At 51.0% G+C, this 20,504-nt stretch overlaps 7 protein-coding genes across 7 annotated transcripts; 5 read left to right on the top strand and 2 right to left on the bottom strand.

Annotated features, from left to right (window-relative positions):
* Positions 1-294: 294 nt before the first annotated feature.
* Positions 295-2,063, bottom strand: HOO65_070576 (Transcription initiation factor TFIID subunit TAF12; the record flags this gene model as incomplete). Its single annotated transcript, XM_071004985.1, has 2 exons — positions 295-1,009; positions 1,075-2,063. The coding sequence occupies 2 exons, from the start codon at positions 2,061-2,063 to the stop codon at positions 295-297; spliced, it is 1,704 nt and encodes a 567-aa protein (XP_070857294.1).
* A 984-nt stretch (positions 2,064-3,047) lies between these two features.
* On the top strand, positions 3,048-4,581 carry HOO65_070575 (Ethanolamine-phosphate cytidylyltransferase; the record flags this gene model as incomplete). The annotated part of the gene is made up of 3 exons (XM_071005018.1): positions 3,048-3,262; positions 3,466-4,156; positions 4,360-4,581. The coding sequence occupies 3 exons, from the start codon at positions 3,048-3,050 to the stop codon at positions 4,579-4,581; spliced, it is 1,128 nt and encodes a 375-aa protein (XP_070857293.1).
* Positions 4,582-6,404: 1,823 nt separating this feature from the next.
* Positions 6,405-8,318, top strand: HOO65_070574 (Fructose-bisphosphate aldolase; the record flags this gene model as incomplete). The annotated part of the gene is made up of 5 exons (XM_071004965.1): positions 6,405-6,458; positions 6,753-6,820; positions 7,202-7,379; positions 7,462-7,933; positions 8,014-8,318. 5 exons carry the CDS (start codon positions 6,405-6,407, stop codon positions 8,316-8,318), a joined length of 1,077 nt encoding a protein of 358 aa, XP_070857292.1.
* A 3,038-nt stretch (positions 8,319-11,356) lies between these two features.
* Positions 11,357-12,666, top strand: HOO65_070573 (branched-chain-amino-acid aminotransferase; the record flags this gene model as incomplete). Its single annotated transcript, XM_071005055.1, has 2 exons — positions 11,357-12,349; positions 12,493-12,666. 2 exons carry the CDS (start codon positions 11,357-11,359, stop codon positions 12,664-12,666), a joined length of 1,167 nt encoding a protein of 388 aa, XP_070857291.1.
* Positions 12,667-13,489: 823 nt separating this feature from the next.
* On the bottom strand, positions 13,490-15,338 carry HOO65_070572 (uncharacterized protein; the record flags this gene model as incomplete). Its single annotated transcript, XM_071004975.1, has 5 exons — positions 13,490-13,558; positions 13,646-14,172; positions 14,231-14,266; positions 14,343-14,553; positions 14,616-15,338. The coding sequence occupies 5 exons, from the start codon at positions 15,336-15,338 to the stop codon at positions 13,490-13,492; spliced, it is 1,566 nt and encodes a 521-aa protein (XP_070857290.1).
* Positions 15,339-16,952: 1,614 nt separating this feature from the next.
* On the top strand, positions 16,953-17,714 carry HOO65_070571 (Thioredoxin-like protein AAED1; the record flags this gene model as incomplete). The annotated part of the gene is made up of 2 exons (XM_071005162.1): positions 16,953-17,186; positions 17,259-17,714. The coding sequence occupies 2 exons, from the start codon at positions 16,953-16,955 to the stop codon at positions 17,712-17,714; spliced, it is 690 nt and encodes a 229-aa protein (XP_070857289.1).
* Positions 17,715-18,088: 374 nt separating this feature from the next.
* Positions 18,089-19,681, top strand: HOO65_070570 (Methionine aminopeptidase 2-1; the record flags this gene model as incomplete). Its single annotated transcript, XM_071005010.1, has 4 exons — positions 18,089-18,131; positions 18,249-19,396; positions 19,464-19,550; positions 19,625-19,681. 4 exons carry the CDS (start codon positions 18,089-18,091, stop codon positions 19,679-19,681), a joined length of 1,335 nt encoding a protein of 444 aa, XP_070857288.1.
* Between the last annotated feature and the right edge of the window lie 823 nt (positions 19,682-20,504).

Raw genomic sequence — 20,504 nt, 5'->3', positions numbered from 1 at the left:
AAGGAACATCTAGCACTAACGCCTTTACTTTGGCCAGTGTCTATTAACTGGTCTGCAGGTAATCTCATAAGCTGTTATTATATTTCCCATCAGTTTTCGCCTATCCCTCATTAGTACATCCGTATGTATCCATATTGCCCGCTAATAAAGACTCCATAACTCCTAGTCTGCCCTACCTTGTATGCCAAGCAACATGGAAACCAAACCAACCCGAAAACCAAAATTAACAGCGCCAAACCCCCCATTTGATATCTTGCAAAACGTATACGTATGGCAACACTCCAGTGGGTCGCTTTACATCAGTCCGCTCAGCACAATTTTGTTCAGGTTGGCTACCTCAACCTTGACCGACGAGCGCGTTGCCTCGTCAAACTCCTTCATCGAGCCCTGGAGAATAATCTTGCGCACCTTGGAATCTGCCTTGGCAAATTGCTCGGCAACGGGCGGTGTGCATTCGCGATTAGAGGGGATCAACATGAGGAGCTTGCGGTAGCAGTCGATCAACACATCGCACAATGTAGCAAACGTCTCGTGGAAATCCGGGTCAAACGGCAGCGACGGGGTTAACAAGTGTGAATAGGACTCTCCGGGGAACAGCTCTGTTTCTGTGGCCGCAAAGGCTGCCGCATTGGCCGAGGCTGCGGGCCCGGCGCCTCCCGAACCAGCGTCCATATCGCCATAGGCCACATCCGTTGCAGCCGACGAGCGGCGGCGTACTCCGGGGCGGCGGAACATTTGTGGCAATCGAGCACGCGAAAGCGAGCTGGAGCTGGCGTTTTCACCATGAAGTTGCTGGAAGGTTTCGAATTCGGCTAACAAGGTATTAAGACTGCGTAGATATTCAAGCGGCGTTGCGCCATTATGGTCGATCACGGTAGGAAGGGAAACACCCAGAATCAAAAAGTTGGTGGCTCGCCGGGCGTATCTAGAAGCGTTGGAAGCACTCATGCGCGAAACGTCTGGCCGGTCCATCTGGAACGTGTTAAACCAGAAAATGCGACCCTCGTTTCTAGAAGAAGCGAATTAGTATAGTGCATTACGGCATGGGTGGGATTTTAGAACTTGGGGGCTTACGCTTTACGAAGGTAATCCAGCGTGCTAATGCGCTTTCGCGCCAGATCAGCTATGTTCCCGTGCACGCCTCCATCAAGGCCAGGCACATTAGGCAAGACAGAAGAATATGATGACATGAAGCCGTTAGTAAGGCCCGCGGAGCTGTGCGAGGTTGCCAGTGATGCAGAAGTCAGGGTGCGGCTCGGGGCGGGGAAATCAGAGGGTATAAGCGGACTGTAGGCGCCCTGCTGAGGATTGGGGTTCGTTGAGAGAGAGTTGCTGGTAGCGGGGTTGGATTCGGAACCAGCAGTAGAAGAAGACGTAAGATGAGAGTGGGAGGCAGCGACAGCACTGGCAAGATCTGGCACTGGTGGGGGCGGTAGGCCAGCGGAGGTCGAGCTGGGGACGGATGATGAGACAGCGTTTCCCCCTGTACTAGGACGGCGTTTCCCTTTGGCAGGCGAGGAAAACGAGGCCTTGCGCGCAAACGAAGGCTTGCGATCTCGAAAAGGAATATCTTGGTGAGGGGTTGGCGGACTGAGGTTGTGTATATTCTGGCTGTGAGAGTGGGAATGAGAGTACGAGTGGGAGTGGCTACTGAGGCTATGTGAGTGGTTGTGTGAATGCTGCTGATGCTGCTGATGCTGCTGATGCTGCTGGTGCTGCTGGTGCTGGTGCTGTTGCTGGTGCTGTCCCAGATTCAGGGCATTAGCGCTGGCGGCTAGTTCTGGGGGGAACTCGGCGACACCAAAGTCAGGCTGTGGCGAGGGAGCAGCGCTGCTGGTGGTGCGGCTGTGGGACTGAGAAGACTGAGACTGGGAGTGAGACTGTGACTGAGACTGGGCCTGTTGGTGGTCTGGAACTGGCATGGGCATTGGCACTGGTGGCTGTGACTGTGCTGCCTGCAGCTGTGGTTGGTCTCCAGAGCTTGTGCCAGGTCGCGACTTGGTGCCGCCAAACGTAAAAGAGGAGAAGAAGGAAGAGGACGCATTCTGTGTGGCTTTCTGCATGATGACGAGGAGAGAGACGGACAGGTCGGAAGACGGAGACAAAGAACAGGACAGAGGAAGGAAGAGGAGAAAGAGGGACAAGGAGAAGATCAAAGAGAAGGCCCAAGAGAAGGTCGAACAAGAGGAAAAATAGAAAGAAACAGAGAGTAGAATAATAAGGGCCGGGATTATAACATATGAGTGTATATTACATGTACATATGATTGATGTCCGGCTCTGTTGTCTAGGAGCAAAGAAGGGGCTCTGGATAGGAAACCGAGCGAGACAGATATCAAATGCTCAAAAGCCTAGACATACTAACCTAACCCCCTGTTACTCCCTAACCCTAATACATCCTAAACAAGTCGTTCCTCCCCTTTTGCTTGTCTACTAGGCCTAACGGATAAAATGAGATGTCACTACCTCGTAAATCTTTATACTAACTAGAAGTTGTCTGTAAATTAGATGAGCCTTACGTCGGCCAGCGTCTTTGCATTTCCTAAAGCTTAAGTATATCGAGAATGACGATGTTTGTAAAGAAATCTCAGCCAGTGAATGAGATGCCAGAGAACAGCGTAGACTAGAAGCATAGCATACGTAAACCTGGGGTAGACTACCCCGCGTTACCTGGTACCTGTCACCCACGCACTGCTGAAAGAGCCCGATCAATCAAGAGCTGCTGAGGAGCGGTGCAGGTAGGACAAGCCAGCGATACGATGAGACAGTGAAGAGCGTAATGCTTCACGGCATATCGTACTAGGGTATACAAACCCTATGCCGGACTGCTATTGCCTAACCCCACATTTATCCCAAAGCTTCCAGAATAAGGAGCTTAGACCTCCTCGAATCTCAGAGCCTCCAAGCTGGTCCTTCAAGCTTCAACTTTTAGGCAACGTCTCCACACCCTTTGCTTCTTGTTACCTTATATTTCCTCACTGCTTACAGCCCATCACCCCATTGCTCTCATTCGTCTCTTATTCTTCCTCTCTGTCTTCCTATCCCGCAATGGCTTCCACTATCGACCCCCCTCCTGGCACGCCTGCCCCTGAGATCCTTGAGAATCGCATTTGGATCGATGGTTGCTTTGACTTCTTCCATCATGGCCACGCGGGTGCCATTGTGCAGGCGCGGCAGCTGGGAAACGAGCTGTTTGTGGGTGTCCATTCTGACGAGGCTATCATGGAGAATAAGGGCCCTACTGTCATGACACTTGATGAGCGGTAAGTCCTTTTCCGCCTCCTATCCCGAGCTGCCTATTCTACGCCCCCTGTCTGTCCCATAAAGAAGCTGTCAAGCACTTTTTTTTTATAGCTAACTCGTCCTACTTTTTTCTTGCTCTTAGTCTTGCAGCTGTAGAAGCCTGCAGATGGGTCACGCGGAGTGTTACCCACGCCCCATATGTCACAGACTTGGACTGGATTAGCCACTTTGGTTGCAAATATGTCGTGCACGGCGATGACATTACGTCTGATAGCAGCGGTGAGGACTGCTATCGCTTTGTTAAAGCTGCTAACCGCTTTAAAGTTGTTAAACGCACACCCTCTATTTCCACTACCGATCTGGTCGGCCGCATGCTGCTGTGCACGCGCACCCACTTTATCAAGTCGCTGTCTGCTATGATTTCTGGCGAGGAAGGTGCCGGAACTCCCGAGGAGCGCGCCTCTGTTGGTAGCAGTATGAAGGACCGCATGAAGCTGTATGCTACCGATGCGTCAGGTTCTGCCCCTGGATGTGACGTGTGGTTCTGGAATGCGTCGGATGCCGCCAAGACGGAGGCTGCCATTGAAGAGGCTGGAATCTTTGAGCGCTTGTTCGAGGGCAAGGGCCCTAAGCCCGGGCAGCGCGTCGTTTATGTCGATGGTGGCTTTGACCTGTTCTCCAGTGGGCACATTGAGTTCCTTAAGCGTGTGACCGAGGCCGAAGAGAAGATTGCCCGTGATGAGGGCTGGTACTCGGAGCAGGCCGTTAATGAGCGTCTAGGAAAAGGAGAGGACTACCCGCCTGCCTATGTGGTCACTGGTATCCACGATGACGAGGTAATCAACCAGTGGAAGGGCGTAAACTACCCCATCATGAACATCTTCGAGCGTGGCTTGTGTGTTCTTCAGTGCAGAGTAAGTAGTAGCTACCTGGATCGTAGTGTATGGGACTATTTATACTAACCCGCCACTCCCACTTGCAGTATGTCCATGCTGCAATTTTTGGCGCTCCGTTTTCGCCTAGTAAATCGTACCTGGCTGCCCTTCCGTGGGGAGTTCCTGACGCAGTCTACCACGGGCCGACGTCCTTTATGCCACTTACATACGACCCGTACCAGGGCCCCAAGACCATGGGCATCTTCAAGGAAATCCCTACGCATTCTTACAAGGAAGTCAATGCCGGCACGATTGTGCAGCGCATCACACGCAGCCGTGAAATGTATGAGGCCAGACAGCGTGCCAAAGGTATCAAAGCCCAGACTGAGGAGGCCCATCGCGCACGCGAGATACTTGAAGAGGAGCAGCGGGCTCGTGAAGCTGCGCGGGCAGTGGCCGAGTGAAACGGGGAGGGAAGGCGCGGTGGTCCAGCCACACTGTAATGCTGAGTAATCAGGGAAAAAGAACTGACCAAACTACGGGAAAACCCACTACATACATCCTTACGTAATAATAAGAGCAACAAAGCAAATTTCTTTGCAGCTGAGGCCGATTACATCATTGGCGTGGACGTTTGTTTATCTTCACGTCGAGAAACTTGGGTCTTGTTTTCCTCTCCGAAATGTAATACGCGTTGAGGAAACTGGCTAGATGGCTAGATATGGCATTTTTGCGCCGGGCTTTTTGGCCAGTTCAGGGCAGAATCGGAAACTCGGTATTGGTATCGGCATCGGCATCGGCTGTGCAGCGGCTAAAAGGGAAGCTAGTCGGAAGTTGGGGGAGGGGGAGTTAAGCTTGAGCATGGTTTGGATGCGCCAGTTGGAGAACCCAAGCAGTTAAAAGTTCTAGTGAAAAAAAAAGCCTTCCATGATATTGTGCGATATTACAAACTGGTGATTTATTGCCTTCAGCCTCCTATCCCCGCCAGGACAATACAAAGGTAGAGAGGGAGAGCAGGAGGTACAAGCATACACGTACCTTCACAGACGAAACGAGGTATTTTGATTGACTCCGGCCGGCCCTTTCTTTTGCCCTCCCCACAAAATTCGCATTAGCAACAGCCCAAAAAGACATGGGCCAAAAGTCCGACCACACGCCTATCAAGTAGTTGCAAAAATGCAACAAGCCAAAACGCATATCTCCATATAAAATGTATGGTCTGATAAGACGGAAATGGCCTGAGCCAATCAAGAGAGAATAAAATAAAACATGCCATTTTCTTTCGGGCCTCCGTTTGCGCTTGTTCTTTCCCTGTCAGAGAGCAGAGACAGACGATGATGGATATGCGTAGGGATGGGACAGGGAATAAGACTGCACATAAGATGTGCAGCGTTGCGTACATGTACAGGTAGGTACAAGGGCCACTTTGCATTTTATCGTGCAGATGTGATAGGGCAAGAATTAGAAGATGGATTATACATTTACAGCTGGATGTGTCGTCAGAGCGAGGCCTGAAAAGCAGGAGATTAGGAAATAAGAACAAGTGGGCTGGAGGATTATCGTCAAACCGATGACGCTCCGGGTGGGGGTTGATTGGACGAAGTGGAAAGAGAAGGACCAACAGGACCACTAGGGCTAGGAGCGACAGCGAGAATCAGAAAAAAGATGCAGATGGAGGCAAGAGAGTGAGCACAAATAGAGGAGGCGCCTACGCCTGCCCTGTTCGAATGGGAAAGAGGAGCAGAAAAGGAAGGAAGGAAGGGTCAAGTCGGTCGGTTGGTCGGTGGCATGCATTTGCATTAAACACAGCAAGCACTGGCTCTTCTGGTGCTGTGCTTTGGCGTCTTCTCTTCTTCTCTGCCCCTCTGCCCCTCTGCTGTCTTGGCGCTGGCGGCTTGGGGTGGTTTGTTGGTGTGATTTTGACGCAACGGATGACCCCGCAATGGCAAGACAGGCGTTTCAATTTTTTTTTTCCCTGCCTTTTCGCAGTGGGTAAAGCGTGCGGTTTACGCAGTTGCCAGAAAAGGCGAGTGAAACCAAAAGTTAGTGGCTAGACAAGGAATGAAGTGCTCTAACAACAGGCAGGTGCAGCACAAAGCAAAGTGACTCCGTCGTTCGGGGTCATTGCACTTTTCTTTTAAAAGCTTTGCCCGCCGCTTCCTTATTTAACTTCCTACTTGCCTCTTTCTCCCTTCTCCTTTCCCCTCTTTCTGTTTTCTTTCTTCCCTTTTTTCTTCAAGCACAACTTCAAATTGTCTTGTTTCATTATTTCATCTATTCATCCAAAATGGCCTCTCTCAACCTTAAGCCCGGTGTCATCTATGGCGACGATGTCCTGCGTGTAAGTTTCCTTTTCTCATCCACCTCTCGTCCCTCCCTTCCCCTTAATCGCCATGTTCTTCCATTGGCTTGGCTTCTTTCTGAGGACGCCCCCCCCCTCCATAGCAGCACTCTCCAACTCCATTGTTGATGTCTCTTTGTCTTTGGCCATGGTTCCACTTGACCATTCAGCTGTGAAGCTGGAGCTGTTGGATACGGAAATGGCCGGTGATCTTCTGCTGCTTCTCCAATTTTTGTCAATCTCCAGTCCCAAGACCTACCGGATCTATAAAACTAATCGCTGATATCTTTAAAGCTCTTCGAGTACGCCAAGAAGACTGGCTTTGCCATCCCCGCCGTCAACGTCACCACCTCTTCGACCGTGTAAGTAGTTCTTTTCCGCATTTCGTACACTGTGTCTGGGCTTTCCGAGAAGTTACCACCGCCAGCACAATCACTACTCTCCAACCGAGCTTCAAAAATTTGCGCCTTTGCCTGTTTCTGTGCCTTTTTTACTACTTCCAGATCTCCCCCTCCCTTCTTCCATTTTGGCCCTTCTTTTGCTTGTCACTTATGACTAGCTTAGAGATAAATCTAAGCCTGCCCTGTCCCACTCAATCGGCCCGGAAGAATGGAAGGAAGACTTCGCCCAGGGGGGATCAAAAAAGAGACAGAGCTCAGCCAACCTAGGAAACTCCACCTTGGATAAAATTAGCTCCCGGCCGAGAGAACACAAGAAGTAACCAGCTAACATGTGCCCTGCAGCATTGCTGTCCTTGAGGCTGCCCGCGACCTGAAGTCCCCTGTCATTATCCAGACTTCGTCGGGTGGTGCCGCCTACTTCGCTGGCAAGGGCCAGTCCAACAGCGGCATGGCCGCTTCCATTGCCGGCTCCATCGCTGCTGCCCACTTTGTCCGCTCCATTGCCCCCATCTACGGTGTGGTGAGTTTATAGCCAGTTTCCAAATTGACAATCAGCCGAATGCCTCTCCCAACAATGACTAACTGTATATTTCTTTTTTCAGCCCGTTGTTCTGCACTCGGACCACTGCCCTAAGAACGCCCTGCCCTGGCTCGATGGCATGATGGAGGCCGATGAGGCTTCCTTCAAGGCCACCGGTGTTCCCCTGTTCTCTTCTCACATGATTGATCTGTCTGAGGAGTCCTTCGAGGAGAACCTGTCTGAGACCGCCAAGTACCTGGCCCGCGCTGCCCCCATGAAGCAGTGGCTGGAGATGGAGATCGGTATCACCGGTGGTGAGGAGGACGGTGTCAACAACGAGGACGTTGACAACGCCTCTCTTTACACCCAGCCTGAGGAGATCTACAAGATCCACGAGAAGCTGTCCAGCATCTCCCCCTACTTCTCGATTGCCGCTGCCTTTGGCAACGTCCACGGTGTCTACCAGGTCGGCAATGTCAAGCTGCACCCCGAGCTTCTGGGCAAGCACCAGGAGTACATTGCCGCTAAGATTGGCGGCGAGGAGAAGAAGCCCGGTAAGTCTTATAGTTTTCGAAAGGAGGCGGTGCACCAACAAACATTGGACAAACGAAATGCTAACTTCTGGCCACCATAGTCTTCTTCGTCTTCCACGGTGGCTCCGGCTCCTCTGTTGAGGAGTTCCACACCGCCATCAGCCACGGTGTCATCAAGGTCAACCTGGACACTGACCTGCAGTGGGCCTACACCTGCGGTATCCGGGACTACATGGTCAAGAACATTGAGTACCTGAAGACCCAGATCGGCAACCCCGAGGGCGCTGACAAGCCCAACAAGAAGAAGTACGACCCCCGTGTCTGGGTCCGCGAGGGTGAGAAGACCATGATTGAGCGTGTCAAGCAGGCTCTGAACGACTTCCACGCCGCTGGCTCTCTGGCATAAATTAGCGGATGCGAGAGAAAGTTTTGTGATTGGCGCTGGAGATTGTAAGAAAGGGAGTTCATTCGGTACATCATAGGGTTGAACTGAGTTGTTGGTTCTTGGGCGTCTTATTTTTTTTTTCTTTTTTTGAATATTGAAGAAGGATGAAACAAACAAATAAAGAAATTACTTCAGACAATAAGAGTAGTTTGTGGGTGGATGGTGCAAGTGACGTAGATGAAGGGGGGGGGGGGCAAAGAGAGGGAGGGAGTGGAAGAGAAACAGAAGAGAAGTGTGTGCAGGTGGTACAATGCAGGGGAGCCGATCGCTTATTAGACTACTGTTGGTGCCCAGCCGGACGATCGTCCGAGACAGGAAGCCGAGAGTGACTGCTTTGTTCCTTCGGGGGTTTCTTTGCCTGGTCTTTTCCTCTATTTCCTTTGCACGAGGAGAAAAAAGAAGGGAAGAAGGGAAGAAAGAAAGAAAGCGGCGGCTAACCGCGGCTAACCGCGGCTATACTCGGCAAGAAAGGGATAAGGAGGCGTGATGCAGGAGATGCCAGCCGCGTGGGTTGGGCCTCTTTCGTTTGGAGACGACTTTTTTCTTTTTTATCTCTTGACTATTTACTTGCAGGTAGGGCGGGAGGCCAATAGGACGATGATAATAGCCTGGGCGCTTGGACTAGCAACTGGGAACTTTGTAGCTTTGTCCTAACTGCAGATTTCACCCTTTGTTTGGTTCGAAGCTAGCGAAAGTCTGGGTGGGCTGCGCCGAAGAGGGACAAGCTGGGGGCTATTAACGTCGGCATAAGATGTCCGGATGGATAGCAAGTGCATATACGGGGTATAAAGGAGTTGATTGGGCGCCATGAGAGCTCGGAGGACTGGCCGACGAGCGGAGACTAAGAAGCGGCTTAATCTTTTTAGTGTAAGTACTAGCTAGCAATTAGCTGAGCCTGGACTCACACGTAGACTCATACATCAGAGTCATGGCTGGCAGAGGAGGCGGCGGCTGGCAGTGGTACTAACATTGCGACTTTGTGTACCCCGGTCGTGTTAAATGAGAAGTGAAGGGCGCAAGGAGTCACGACAGCCACAAACACAGCACTCGGGCGTAGCCACATGCAAACATGAAGAAACACACATACAAAGACCCGTGCCGAGATATGCGCCAAGTCGTTCTCATAACTACCCGCAATTATAAATAATTTGACATGGCATAATCACTTGTTCCTGCCAGACCCAATGCGCGCTGAAGCTGCAGGGCTCCAGGGTATAGCTGGCCTGACTTGCGAAGTGACTGGCCAATTGACATGCCCTGGTTGGCTGGATGACTGATTTGACGTGGATGTCGGGTGTCAGATACGACGCCCTAGAATGATGAATGATACCAAGGAGCGAATGCGAGACCCGAGTTCCGAGTCCCGAAACCCCAAAGCTCCATTGTGCTGGGTCAGGTATTTGGATGGTTATGGATAATAGGAAAATGGCAAAGTCCCCGAGAAGCCGTAGATGCCAGTTACACTCTGATATGGACTCATGACGAGGGAGGAAGGGGAGAGGGGAGGGAGGAGGGGGATCGGACTTTTCTTGGATTGGGGGAAGGAAACTTGACTTGACGAATCCAAAGCAGAAGTGAGGCTTGCATTAGGTTCGTGGTAGGAGCAAAGCCAGGGCTGCTCCACACGCTTTGCATGAGGATGCAAAATCATGAACATTGATAAAATTATACTAGCAACAACGAACTCTGCCCTGTCCTGCTGCTCCCTCCCCGCCCCTTTTTAGGATATCCACGAAGAATCAAGCCTCATGACGAGAGAATCCCATGGCGAAAAACATGATCCCAGGGCTGATGGTCAAGGAAGGAAGTCATAGTCAAGAGTTTGAAGGGGAAAGAAAACTGCATATCGAGGGTAAGCTGAAACGTCTACCGGCCCACCTCTCTTTGAAGAAAAGGGAAATATTGCCCAAGGTTGGAAGTCATGGTATAAGACATGTGTTTGCGTGTGTGGGTGTGTATGTGCAGCAGTGCGCAGCTGCGCGGAAAGGGGGCAGGCAAAGAGGCGGAGAGGGCAGTCCAGTCAATGTTAGTATCAAGACTAAAACGAAACGGGGCTAAATACGAGCCGAACTGGGCTAAACAAAGCAGGATAAACAAGAAGGGAAGCAATGGCTGGCGGCGTTGAATAGGGCTGGCCTGATAAAACAATGAGGAGGAGTAAATGAAGAAAAAAGAAAAAAAAAGAGCGCAATTAGAAAGCAATCGAGGGAAGGCACGACGGGAATCGAGAGCAGATATGCCGGTCCTTCCTTCCGTGGGCGTTTTTTTTTTCTTTTTTTTTTTATTATTATTTTCCCTCTCGCCCTTCCTATCTGCTGTGCTGCTATTCCTTTTCTTTGCGCTCTGGCAGAAGACGGGTCTTTCGCACTGGCTGTCCTGTCCCCCTCTAAAGCCGCTGTTTAGCACACTAAAATGAACACACACAAGGCGGAACCTTCACGCCACCGAGCGCGGAACTAGCGTAGAGACAGGGGAGGGACCGTTTTTTCCATTTTTCATTTACCAGTCTAGGGGAGAGAGGGGGCTAAGGGGCTTTGCATGTTTCTTGCTTTCTTTTTGGTGTTAGTTCAGAGCGTAGAAGCTTGTAGGAAGGGCGTGAGAATATGGCTTCGTTCTCGACCAACACCGAAGTGTTGGTGAGTCAAAGCTCGCGCTGGGGGGCGGTCGGGTGAGATAGACTAATGAAAGGAAGAGAGGAGGAGTAGTAGAGAGACCCCTAAGAAGCGCTGCTATCCTCAAGAAGTATAAGTTGGTCTCATGTCCGTCTTGTTTTGACTGAGCTGGAAAGAAGAGTGCGCTCTTCAGTTTCCGTCTCCCGCCTTGTCTGCTCCCTAGACTCTTTTTACCGTTCTTTGCTCTCTGTATTCTGTAGTCTACTACCCATTACCCACTCCAATAACTCTCGATATTTTGCACCCTACTGCCTCCTGCTGACGCTTCTCTCCCCTGCTTATTGCCACTCTTATTTCACATCGTCTTTATTCTTCCATCCCACCGCAATGTCCCCTGCCGCGACATCTGCTGGCTCTCAAGCCTACAATGAGCTTGATGCCTCCAAGCTCGTCATCACTAAGAACACAAAGCCTAGCCCCGTTCCAGCTATAGAAGACCGCAAGGACATCTATGGCTCCAAGTGCACCGACCACATGATCACCGCCACTTGGCGCAGCAGCACTGGTTGGGAAGCCCCAGAACTCAAGCCCTACGGCCCACTCCCGCTCATGCCCACCTCCTCCGTACTGCACTATGCCACGGAGTGTTTCGAGGGCATCAAGGCCTACCGTGGTTATGACGGCAAGCTGCGCCTGCTCCGCCCTTCCAAGAACGCCGAGCGGATGCTCATGTCTTGTCTACGTGTCTCGTTGCCTGGCTTCCCGCCTGCTGAATTTGAAAAGCTCATATACGCTTTGCTCGCCATCGATGGTCCGCGTTGGCTGCCCGCTAGCGAGTCCGGCTCTTTTATCTACCTACGCCCCACCATGATCGGCACTCAGCAGCAATTAGGCGTGCAGACGCCCAATGAAGCGATGCTGTTCATTATTGCCACTTACTTGCCGCCGATGGATGCCCCAGCCGGCGGCATAAAGCTACTAACGTCGCCGACAGACATGGTGCGCGCCTGGGTGGGTGGGTTTGGCTATGCCAAGCTCGGAGCCAACTATGGTCCGACTTTACGCGCCACTAGCGAAGCAAAGGCTCGCGGCTTCAACCAGATTCTCTGGCTCTACGGGCCTGAGCAGTTCTGCACGGAGGCTGGAGCGAGCAACTTCTTCGTCGTCTGGCGCACCCGCGAGGGCAAGACCCAGCTGGTCACGGCCCCTCTGGATGACAAGCTGATCTTAGCCGGTGTCACACGCAGTGCTGTGCTGGGGCTGGCACGCGAGCGCATGGCAGACGACTTGGAGGTCGTCGAGCGCAAGTACTCAATCAGCGAGGTGATGGAGGCCCATGTCGAGGGTCGATTGCTAGAGATGTTTGCCTCTGGCACAGCGGTAAGTTGTTTCATCCCCTCCCTTCAGCCACTATGGCATGAAATGCATCGATTTGGTGTAGTGCCTGTACTTTTGCAGCTATACTCCCACCAATGCGGCCCTCCCATGTCGCACACAAGCAGTTGCTAACCTCTCCAATATAGTACTTTATCTGCCCCATCTCCAGCATTACCCATGACGAGTACAACGCCGTTGTCCCCGTTGGCGACGATGGCAAGGGCGGGCCGGTGACCGAAGGCGTCAAGTCGCTGTTGCGAGGCGTTGTCTTTGGAACGGAGGACCATCCCTATGCTGTGGTAGTGGCAGAGCAGGAGTAGAGTGAAGTTGAAAGAAGCTACCAAAAAAAGAAAATACAGTGTGGGATGAAACGCCACAAGTCAGCCACATCCGGCCAGACAAGCCACGCTACAAGGCCCTTATCCCCGGATCGTGCGTGTCCTCCGATCCTAGTACAAACTCGGCCAGCACCACCATCACAGCGAACTACCGTCACAAGAGCGGATAGTCTTACCGTCCTCCGGCTCCTAGGTCTTTTGGCTCTCTTCAGCGACGCTTCTCCTCTTGCCTCTTTCCTACTTCCTTTGTATATGATATGATATGTTGTGCAGTTTATAGAAACGCAAAACTGCGCATGTTGACGCTGAGCATCTTCAACATTTTTTTCCAGTCCTATGAATGTAAAATCAAGATACACATTGCTGTTATTAACTTGAGCTAAGGCGAGAGATGCTTTGATTCTGTTGTTGGCAAGTCTACGCCCTGATTTTGTAGTAAATAAAATAAGACATGTACAAATATTTTCTTTTTATGGTTCGAGTTGGCGTCCTTCCGGGCTTTGTTTAGTTGACATCTTTGCTTCGATACTATGAGCCAATTTGGCTAACTGCGACCACTCTTTTGATTTCCGTTCCTTTCCTTTCTCTTTTTTAAATGCTTCGATAATTCTTTTTTTTTGTGGTAGTGTTGAATTCTATCTCCCCCTTGTCGTTGCCGTTGCCGTCGTCTTTGTCGTTGAAATATTTTCGTCGTTCTGTTATATCCGATATTGGTAATCCTTTTTTTCATGGGCTTTTTTGGTCATTAAGAGTCGTTAAGAAGAAATTAAAGTAATGTTGAGACGGCTTGAGGGAGGAGCGTCGATCAAATGTAGTTCTCTAGCACAGAGTGGATCATGGCTGCAACGCGGGACTGCGAAGTGCCCATGTGACACTGTAAGTGACAGCATACTATTAGCATTCATAACTTGAGAGAAGCCTAGCGTTCAAAAGGGGAGGGGGAAAATAGGGGAATGCTTACGTTCTCGAGCTCTTCTAGGCGCGCCAATGTGTTGACAGCAAGCCGGTGCAGTTCCTCGTCCAGGAATGAACTGTCAATAACACGGGCTAGAAGCTCGCGTGCCCGCATGACACTTGTATCATGGCCTGCACTGTTTTCTGTCTTCAATTTGTGTATCACATTGGCGCGCAGCCGCTCCGTTTGGCCCAGCTCGTCAATAACTGCTGCTGCCTTGCGCTCAACCTGCTGGCACTGCTCTAGGAACACCTCGACAGCACGACGCAGTGTTTGGTGCTGTGTGTTCTTTTCTGTTGCCTGTACTTCCGACGCATCTGAAGATGCCGAATCGATGGTGTAGTGTGCGGTGCTCACTTCGGTCAACGTCTGCTCAAGACCTGGGTTGGCAATCTCCAGCTCTCGCAGCTGGCTGGCTACGATCTGAACAGTCTCGCGTGAACGTGCGGCCTCTTCGGTTGTACAGGCACAGATGCTCTTGAGCTGCTCTAGAGCACGGAGGTAGACGCAGATGGCGTGGTCGGTGCAGGACTCTGCCAAGTCACCGGGATTAGTGCGGGCATAACAGAGACAGGGATGAGCTAGACTTACTCTGCAAAAGCTCAGTTAAAGTGGAGGTACTAGCCCCTGTAGAATCTAGTGTTGTAGGGAAGTTAGTTTTCATTGACAACACACACTCCAGCCAGCCGCCGCCTAATCTTACTTCTTTTTTCAATCTTCAACTTGGGAAAGTCGCTTGCCGTCCATGTAGGAGAGGCAGGTCTTTTGGGAGGCATTGGGCGCTTGTAATGTGTTCTAAAATAGGCATGTGCCTCCTTGCTGTTCCTCAGATCGCAAGTGGCAGCAATGTGCGGGGAGGTTCCATCGGGGCTTCCGATAATGAAGCTTCCAGCGTCCCGGTCCCCGGCGAGCATCTTGTGCAGTGCAGGCTTACAATGCAGGCGGGGACGGGGGGCTCATATGGCGCGTCCTGTACACGCATATCGGGACCGCAGATCTTGGGCATGGGCGGTGGCGTCGAGTCCATCCACGGAACTGTTCCAGGGCGAGCATTAGCAACGCCGTACAGCCATGGACCCGACCGGTCGCCCTCAATATGTGGGCTGAGTTTCGACACAGGATGAGCCGATGAAGGGTCTTTATGGTCGTACTCAATGCGATGTAAAAGACTGAACGCCATGGTGGTAGTTGGAGCGGCAACGTGGCGGGCGTGGTGAACTCCAGTTTTGAGAATACGGTTCGACTCCAGAATGGTAGTCGGGCGGGCCTCGCCAGGGTAGAAGGGGTAGCCGCACAGACTGTAGTTAGAATCTGCTTCTTTGGGGTTGCGAGTTTCTGTGGCTACGCTACTAGAATCGTCGTCGTTACAGGCAGTTTCTGCGTCACTGAAATCCAGGCCGCATTCAACCTCAATAGAATCTACAAGGGACTGGAGCTTAGAAATGAAGCACCGGTTTCCCTGGGGCTCTGCTGTAGGGCTAAAATCAGACTCCAAGTGGTGCTTGTAGTGAAAAGAGGGCTTAGGAAAAGATCCAGAGTGATACTCAAAAGTAAGCCCAGACTCAGACTTATGCTCGAAATTTAGTATGGGCTCAGGCCTAGCAACCCTGGCTTCCGGGTAAATGTGCTGTTCGGGCTCCATAGCAGAGTTTTCACCTGGCATGGCGGAGAGGGAAAGGGCTAGACGCGTGCCTTCCATGTTAGCCCTCCGCATGGACATAGCATAGTGGGGGCCGGGAAGAGTAGTGACGCGGTCGCTAAAAGTCCTGCGGCTTCTTCTGCCAGCTTCATCTCGTGGGGTCCTCTTCCATTGCTCAAGCTGTACTTACTAGGGGATGTTGGCCCGTCGTGCAGGTCGTCGCGCAGGCTGTGAAGCTGGCCTTAGAGCCGAAGGTGTCCTGATCAAAACCAAGGCAAAATAAAGCCCGAGGGGGGAGAAACAAAGGAGACAAAGATCTCGGGGTTGAATGGGGAGTGGGCACCTTGATAGAAAATCTAATCTCCAGGCAAAAGAGAAAGAAGAAAAAAGAGATGGAGAATAGCAGGAAGCAGACACCAGAGGCAGAAATAGCCATTCAATCAGGCTGGGCCATGGCCAAGGCTGACATTGACTATTGCCATAGAGATGAAAGCATGAAGCTATCTTCACCCATAAATCCAGAGGACATGTCCAGGCATTTTATCATTTTTTTCAATCTTTCCGCCTATTCTGGGGCGTTCTGCCTGTCCCTTTCTGTCCATATCTCTCTGCACAGGGCTCTACCTGCCTGTCTGTTGAGGATGGCACTCTGTCAGCCACTCTGTTTGCCTAGAAGCTCTTTCTTGTTTGGATCAGGCCACACAACTTGGCTATTTTTCTCCAGTCGCTATGGCCCACAATTCCAATACTGAAGCATCCAAGCATCATTGAGCCCTAGAAACCCAAGCCTCAACAATTATGCCTCGTGGCCTTGCTCTGATGGCGAGCTTCGGTTTGTACGGGAAGATCTTGACTCGGAGACTAGGACTCAACAAGATCTCTGTCTAGTGAAAAGCCCGAGAAAAGAAAATGGTCAGTGAGCACAGCAACCACGGCTATTCTAAGGCTAGTCACGTATTGCGTCATGGGGAGCCAATGGCCAATGATGTCATCTGGGCTATTGGCGCCCTGCCTTTGAGTCAATACAAACGGAGGAGTCATAGCTCAGGGAAGCCCCGGCTAGAGCAATTATGGTGTTATCGACATCTACCGGTGAGTACTTCTTGTGTCCAGACGCCGTTGCCTAGCGTAGCAACGACAACGGAAAAGGCTTGTTTTGCTGTTCTCTCCCTCTTCATTGCATCATTTCAGATGGCCTACCCTGATGGGAGTCTCGTCCTGTCACATTTTTCATGTGAGCATGAACCAGTGGTACAAAGTACCCAAAAGCATCTTAATCTGATCAGAGCAACCGCAGCTGCATATGTTCTAATTTGTTGGGGGGCTTTTGTTTGCTCTTTCCTGCATTTAGATGGACAAAGAGGTTACATAAGCATCCACAGCAAATAACGCCATCACAAAGCAACAGGTAACAACGTTGACTTTGGATGTTTGGGAAAAGTTCAGCTTGAGGTTGTACAAGACAGTAGGCAGTCCATGCTAGGGTTAATGTACTAGTTCATGCTTGTGCACGTTTCATAACCCTTGCATAAGTACTTACAAGTTTGGTTGAAACAAGTCTACGGCGATCATTTCTTGGAATTCTTCAGGCTTTTAAGATCCGTGATCTGTGACCTGTGTTGTGTTTGCAATTTCTTCTTCCTTTCAAACCTAATTACACACAATCGCCTCACTATGACAGACACTCGCGATAACCCGATCAATGATGCCGCCGGCGTTGATAGTCTCAAGCCTCGAGATTTCGAGGGATATGTGGTGACTGACGATAAATTGCCAACAAAAAACACGATACAGAAGATTGGCAGCTTTTCGCTTCTTGACCGTGAGGGAAGCGCGCATACATTTGAGAAGGTCGCCAATGTGGCAGAACGCACATTTGTCATATTCGTTCGGCATTTCTTTTGTGGCGTAAGTAGGAGACTTCGAGCTCAGAATTTGCCGTGCTGCTGGATATGTTGTGCTAACCACCGGCGTTACTAGAACTGCCAAGAATATCTCCGCGCCCTCAGTGCCGCTATCAAGCCAGGTAGCCTTCCTCAAGACACGGCTATCGTGGTTATCGGCTGTGGAGACCCACGATTGATAGATATGTACATCGACGCCACGGGTTGCAAATTCCCGCTGTACACAGATCCAGAGCGAAAGATATTTGATGCTCTTGGGATGGTAAAGACACTGCAACTCGGAGATAAGCCATGGTATATAGAAAAGCCGCTGGTGGTTTCCATTATTGCGAGCATTTGCCAGGTGTTGAGGTATCTTCCAAAGGGGCTGGCTCTGAGCTCAGGGCATCATTGGCAGGTTGGCGGCGAGTTTATGTTCGAGACTATGGATGGGACGAGGCAAGTTACCTGGTGCCATAGGATGCGCTCAACAAGAGATCATGCGCAGTTGAGCGCAATAGAGAGGGTTCTCAAGATTGAGAGTGCTGCCTAATGATGTCATGGGGACAAAGTGATAGAAGTAAGGAATGCGAATTCAAGGATCTAGGAGTAATAGATATAACGACGCAAAGATGAACTGTTTTTTTCTGGTAGCTTCAAGTGGTGATCAGACATGAGGTGTTGCAGTACGTTGCACGAGGGCGATTAAGTATGCATGAATCCCGTGACAGCTGTTGTCAGCTGTCGTAACAATGCTTTGCCAGCTGCACATGCAGGTAATCAAAGCGGACATGGGCCAAAGTGCTTCTCTGCATGCAGGACAAACACAAATTTCTCTTTCCCACCAAGCTCAGAGGGTTGATCGACCAAGTCCTCTGATAGTCCACTGCGTAAATAAGGAAGAATCCAGTGACCCCTAAAATCAACATGGCTGCACAGGCTCCTACTGAGGCGCTTGAAAAGCTGAGCGGTAAGTTGGAGTCCTCCCAATCCCCAATCACCATATTCGTTTCTTTCCGCCTCAGACACCTCTGATGAAGAAATTGCTGTAGGCTTTGGCTGACATTATATGCCTCGGCGCAAATAGTGACCGACGCCTCCGCTCCGGCCGTGGCGGCTGAAAAGGCTGATCCTGCAGCCAATGGCAACGCTGCCGACTCGGACGGTGACGATAGCGAAAACGAGGGCGTTACTGACCCCGCGGCAACCGGCGCTGCTAAGAAAAAGAAGAAGAGAAAGCCCAAGAAGAAGAAGAAGGCTACACCCAAGGAGCAGACTTCCCCGCCTACAGTGCCCGTATCAGTGCTGTTCCCTGGTCGTAACTACCCTAAGGGCGAGGAGGTCGAATACCTTAACGAAAACAATTTCCGCACTACAAATGAGGAGAAGCGTCATCTTGACAACATCAAGGCCGATTTCTTGAGCGACTACCGGGCGGCTGCCGAAGTGCATCGCCAAGTGCGCCAGCATGCGCAAAAGACCATCAAGCCGGGCCAGACCCTAACTGATATCGCCAACAGCATCGAGGACAGCGTACGTGCGCTGACGGGCCATTCTGGGCTTGAAGAGGGCGATGCGTTAATCGCTGGTATGGGCTTCCCCACTGGTCTGAGCATCAACCATTGCGCGGCACACTACACTCCTAATGCTGGCAACAAGATGGTTCTGCAGCAGGGTGACGTCATGAAGGTGGATTTTGGTGTGCACGTCAACGGTTGCATTGTTGACAGTGCCTTTACTATGGCTTTCGAGGACAAATTCAACCCCCTGCTCGAGGCTGTAAAGGATGCTACCAACACAGGCATTCGTGAGGCGGGCATTGATGTCCGTGTGGGCGACATTGGTGGCTACATCCAGGAGGTCATGGAAAGCTACGAGGTGGAAATTGACGGCACGACATACCCGGTCAAGTCGATCCGCAACCTGAATGGCCACTCAATCCTGCCTTACAGCATCCACGGCACAAAGAGCGTGCCGATTGTCAAGAGCAAAGACATGACTAAAATGGAGGAGGGTGACGTGTTTGCCATTGAGACGTTTGGCTCGACTGGCAACGGTTATGTGCATGAGGATATGGAGACGTCGCACTATGCTAAGACTGGTGACGCAAGCAATGTGCCACTGCGGTTGTCATCAGCCAAGCAGCTGCTAAATGTGATCACCAAGAACTTTGGCACGCTGCCGTTTTGCAGACGGTATCTGGACCGGCTGGGCCAGGAGAAGTACCTGCTGGGCGTGAGTTTTTCCGTGTCTTGGTCTATATCGACTGGCTGAACCTGCTGACTAACGTGCCTGCCTGTAGCTCAACAACCTTGTTTCCGCCGGCATTGTCGAGGCTTACCCGCCGCTGGTCGACAAAAAGGGATCGTACACTGCGCAGTACGAGCATGTAAGTTTTTTTTTATCACTGTCCAAGGATGGTCTGGTGTCCGTGAGTATCTATCTAACCTTGTTTGGCCATAGACTATTCTGCTACGTCCTACTGTCAAGGAAGTTATCAGCCGCGGAGACGACTTTTAGATGAGTCAAGGGCAGAAGAGAAATTTGTATTGTTAAAAGTGTCATTGGTAATCAACGAAAAAGCAATAGTTTTTACGAAACGCCTATCTCTAGATATCCGTCATGGGCTAGGAATCGGTGTAACCTGGTATGTGTATAACTGTTGTTGGTATTCTTATGATGACTGCGAACCTGTATACTAGTATCAACATGATGAATTTGGCTCGTCGTATGAGCTACTAATAGCGGAAGTATCGGTGATGTAGCTGATAGTGATTCACCTTCTTGGATTCTTAGGCCCTGGGGTGACTTGGCTTGTAGTTCTACGAGTGCGGGACTGGGGAAAGGAGAGAGACCTCCCATGCTACTATAGAAGTTAAGCTTGGGTCAATATTTCTGCGACTATGAACACGTCTACTCGTCAAATTGCACATTGACATTTCAACCGGTGTTGTTGGCATTCCACACACGCTCTGCGGTTTTTATGGGTATCATGAGGCCGGATGGTGGGCAGATTCCGCCGTCGTATTGTATTGTATTGTATTATTCTACGTCTACCTACCAATTATTTCGCAGTAATACGACGGAATATTCCGGACAGGAGCTGCTGGCTGATGTCATCTTCCAGTGACTCCTGGGCGGTCAGCAATTGCAGGTTTGCTTGGATTTCGAGCGATTCCTATGACTTTTTAGGGTCTGGCGCTTGGGCCAGGATGGCTCTGTCCAGCATAGCCCTAGGGCGTGCCTGCGGGGTTTCAGGATTGGGTACCTGGTGTGTTTTTATTTTTGGTCTGCGACGGACCGCGTGTAATCTAGTCTAAAAGGCCTCCGGCTTTCAGCACAG

The sequence above is a fragment of the Ceratocystis lukuohia genome (assembly GCF_044167205.1).
Source record: "Ceratocystis lukuohia strain C4212 chromosome Unknown Supercontig7_pilon, whole genome shotgun sequence".
Lineage (NCBI taxonomy): Eukaryota > Fungi > Ascomycota > Sordariomycetes > Microascales > Ceratocystidaceae > Ceratocystis > Ceratocystis lukuohia.
The sequence above is the reverse complement of the archived record's forward strand: the minus strand, read 5'-3'. Positions and strand labels throughout refer to the sequence as shown.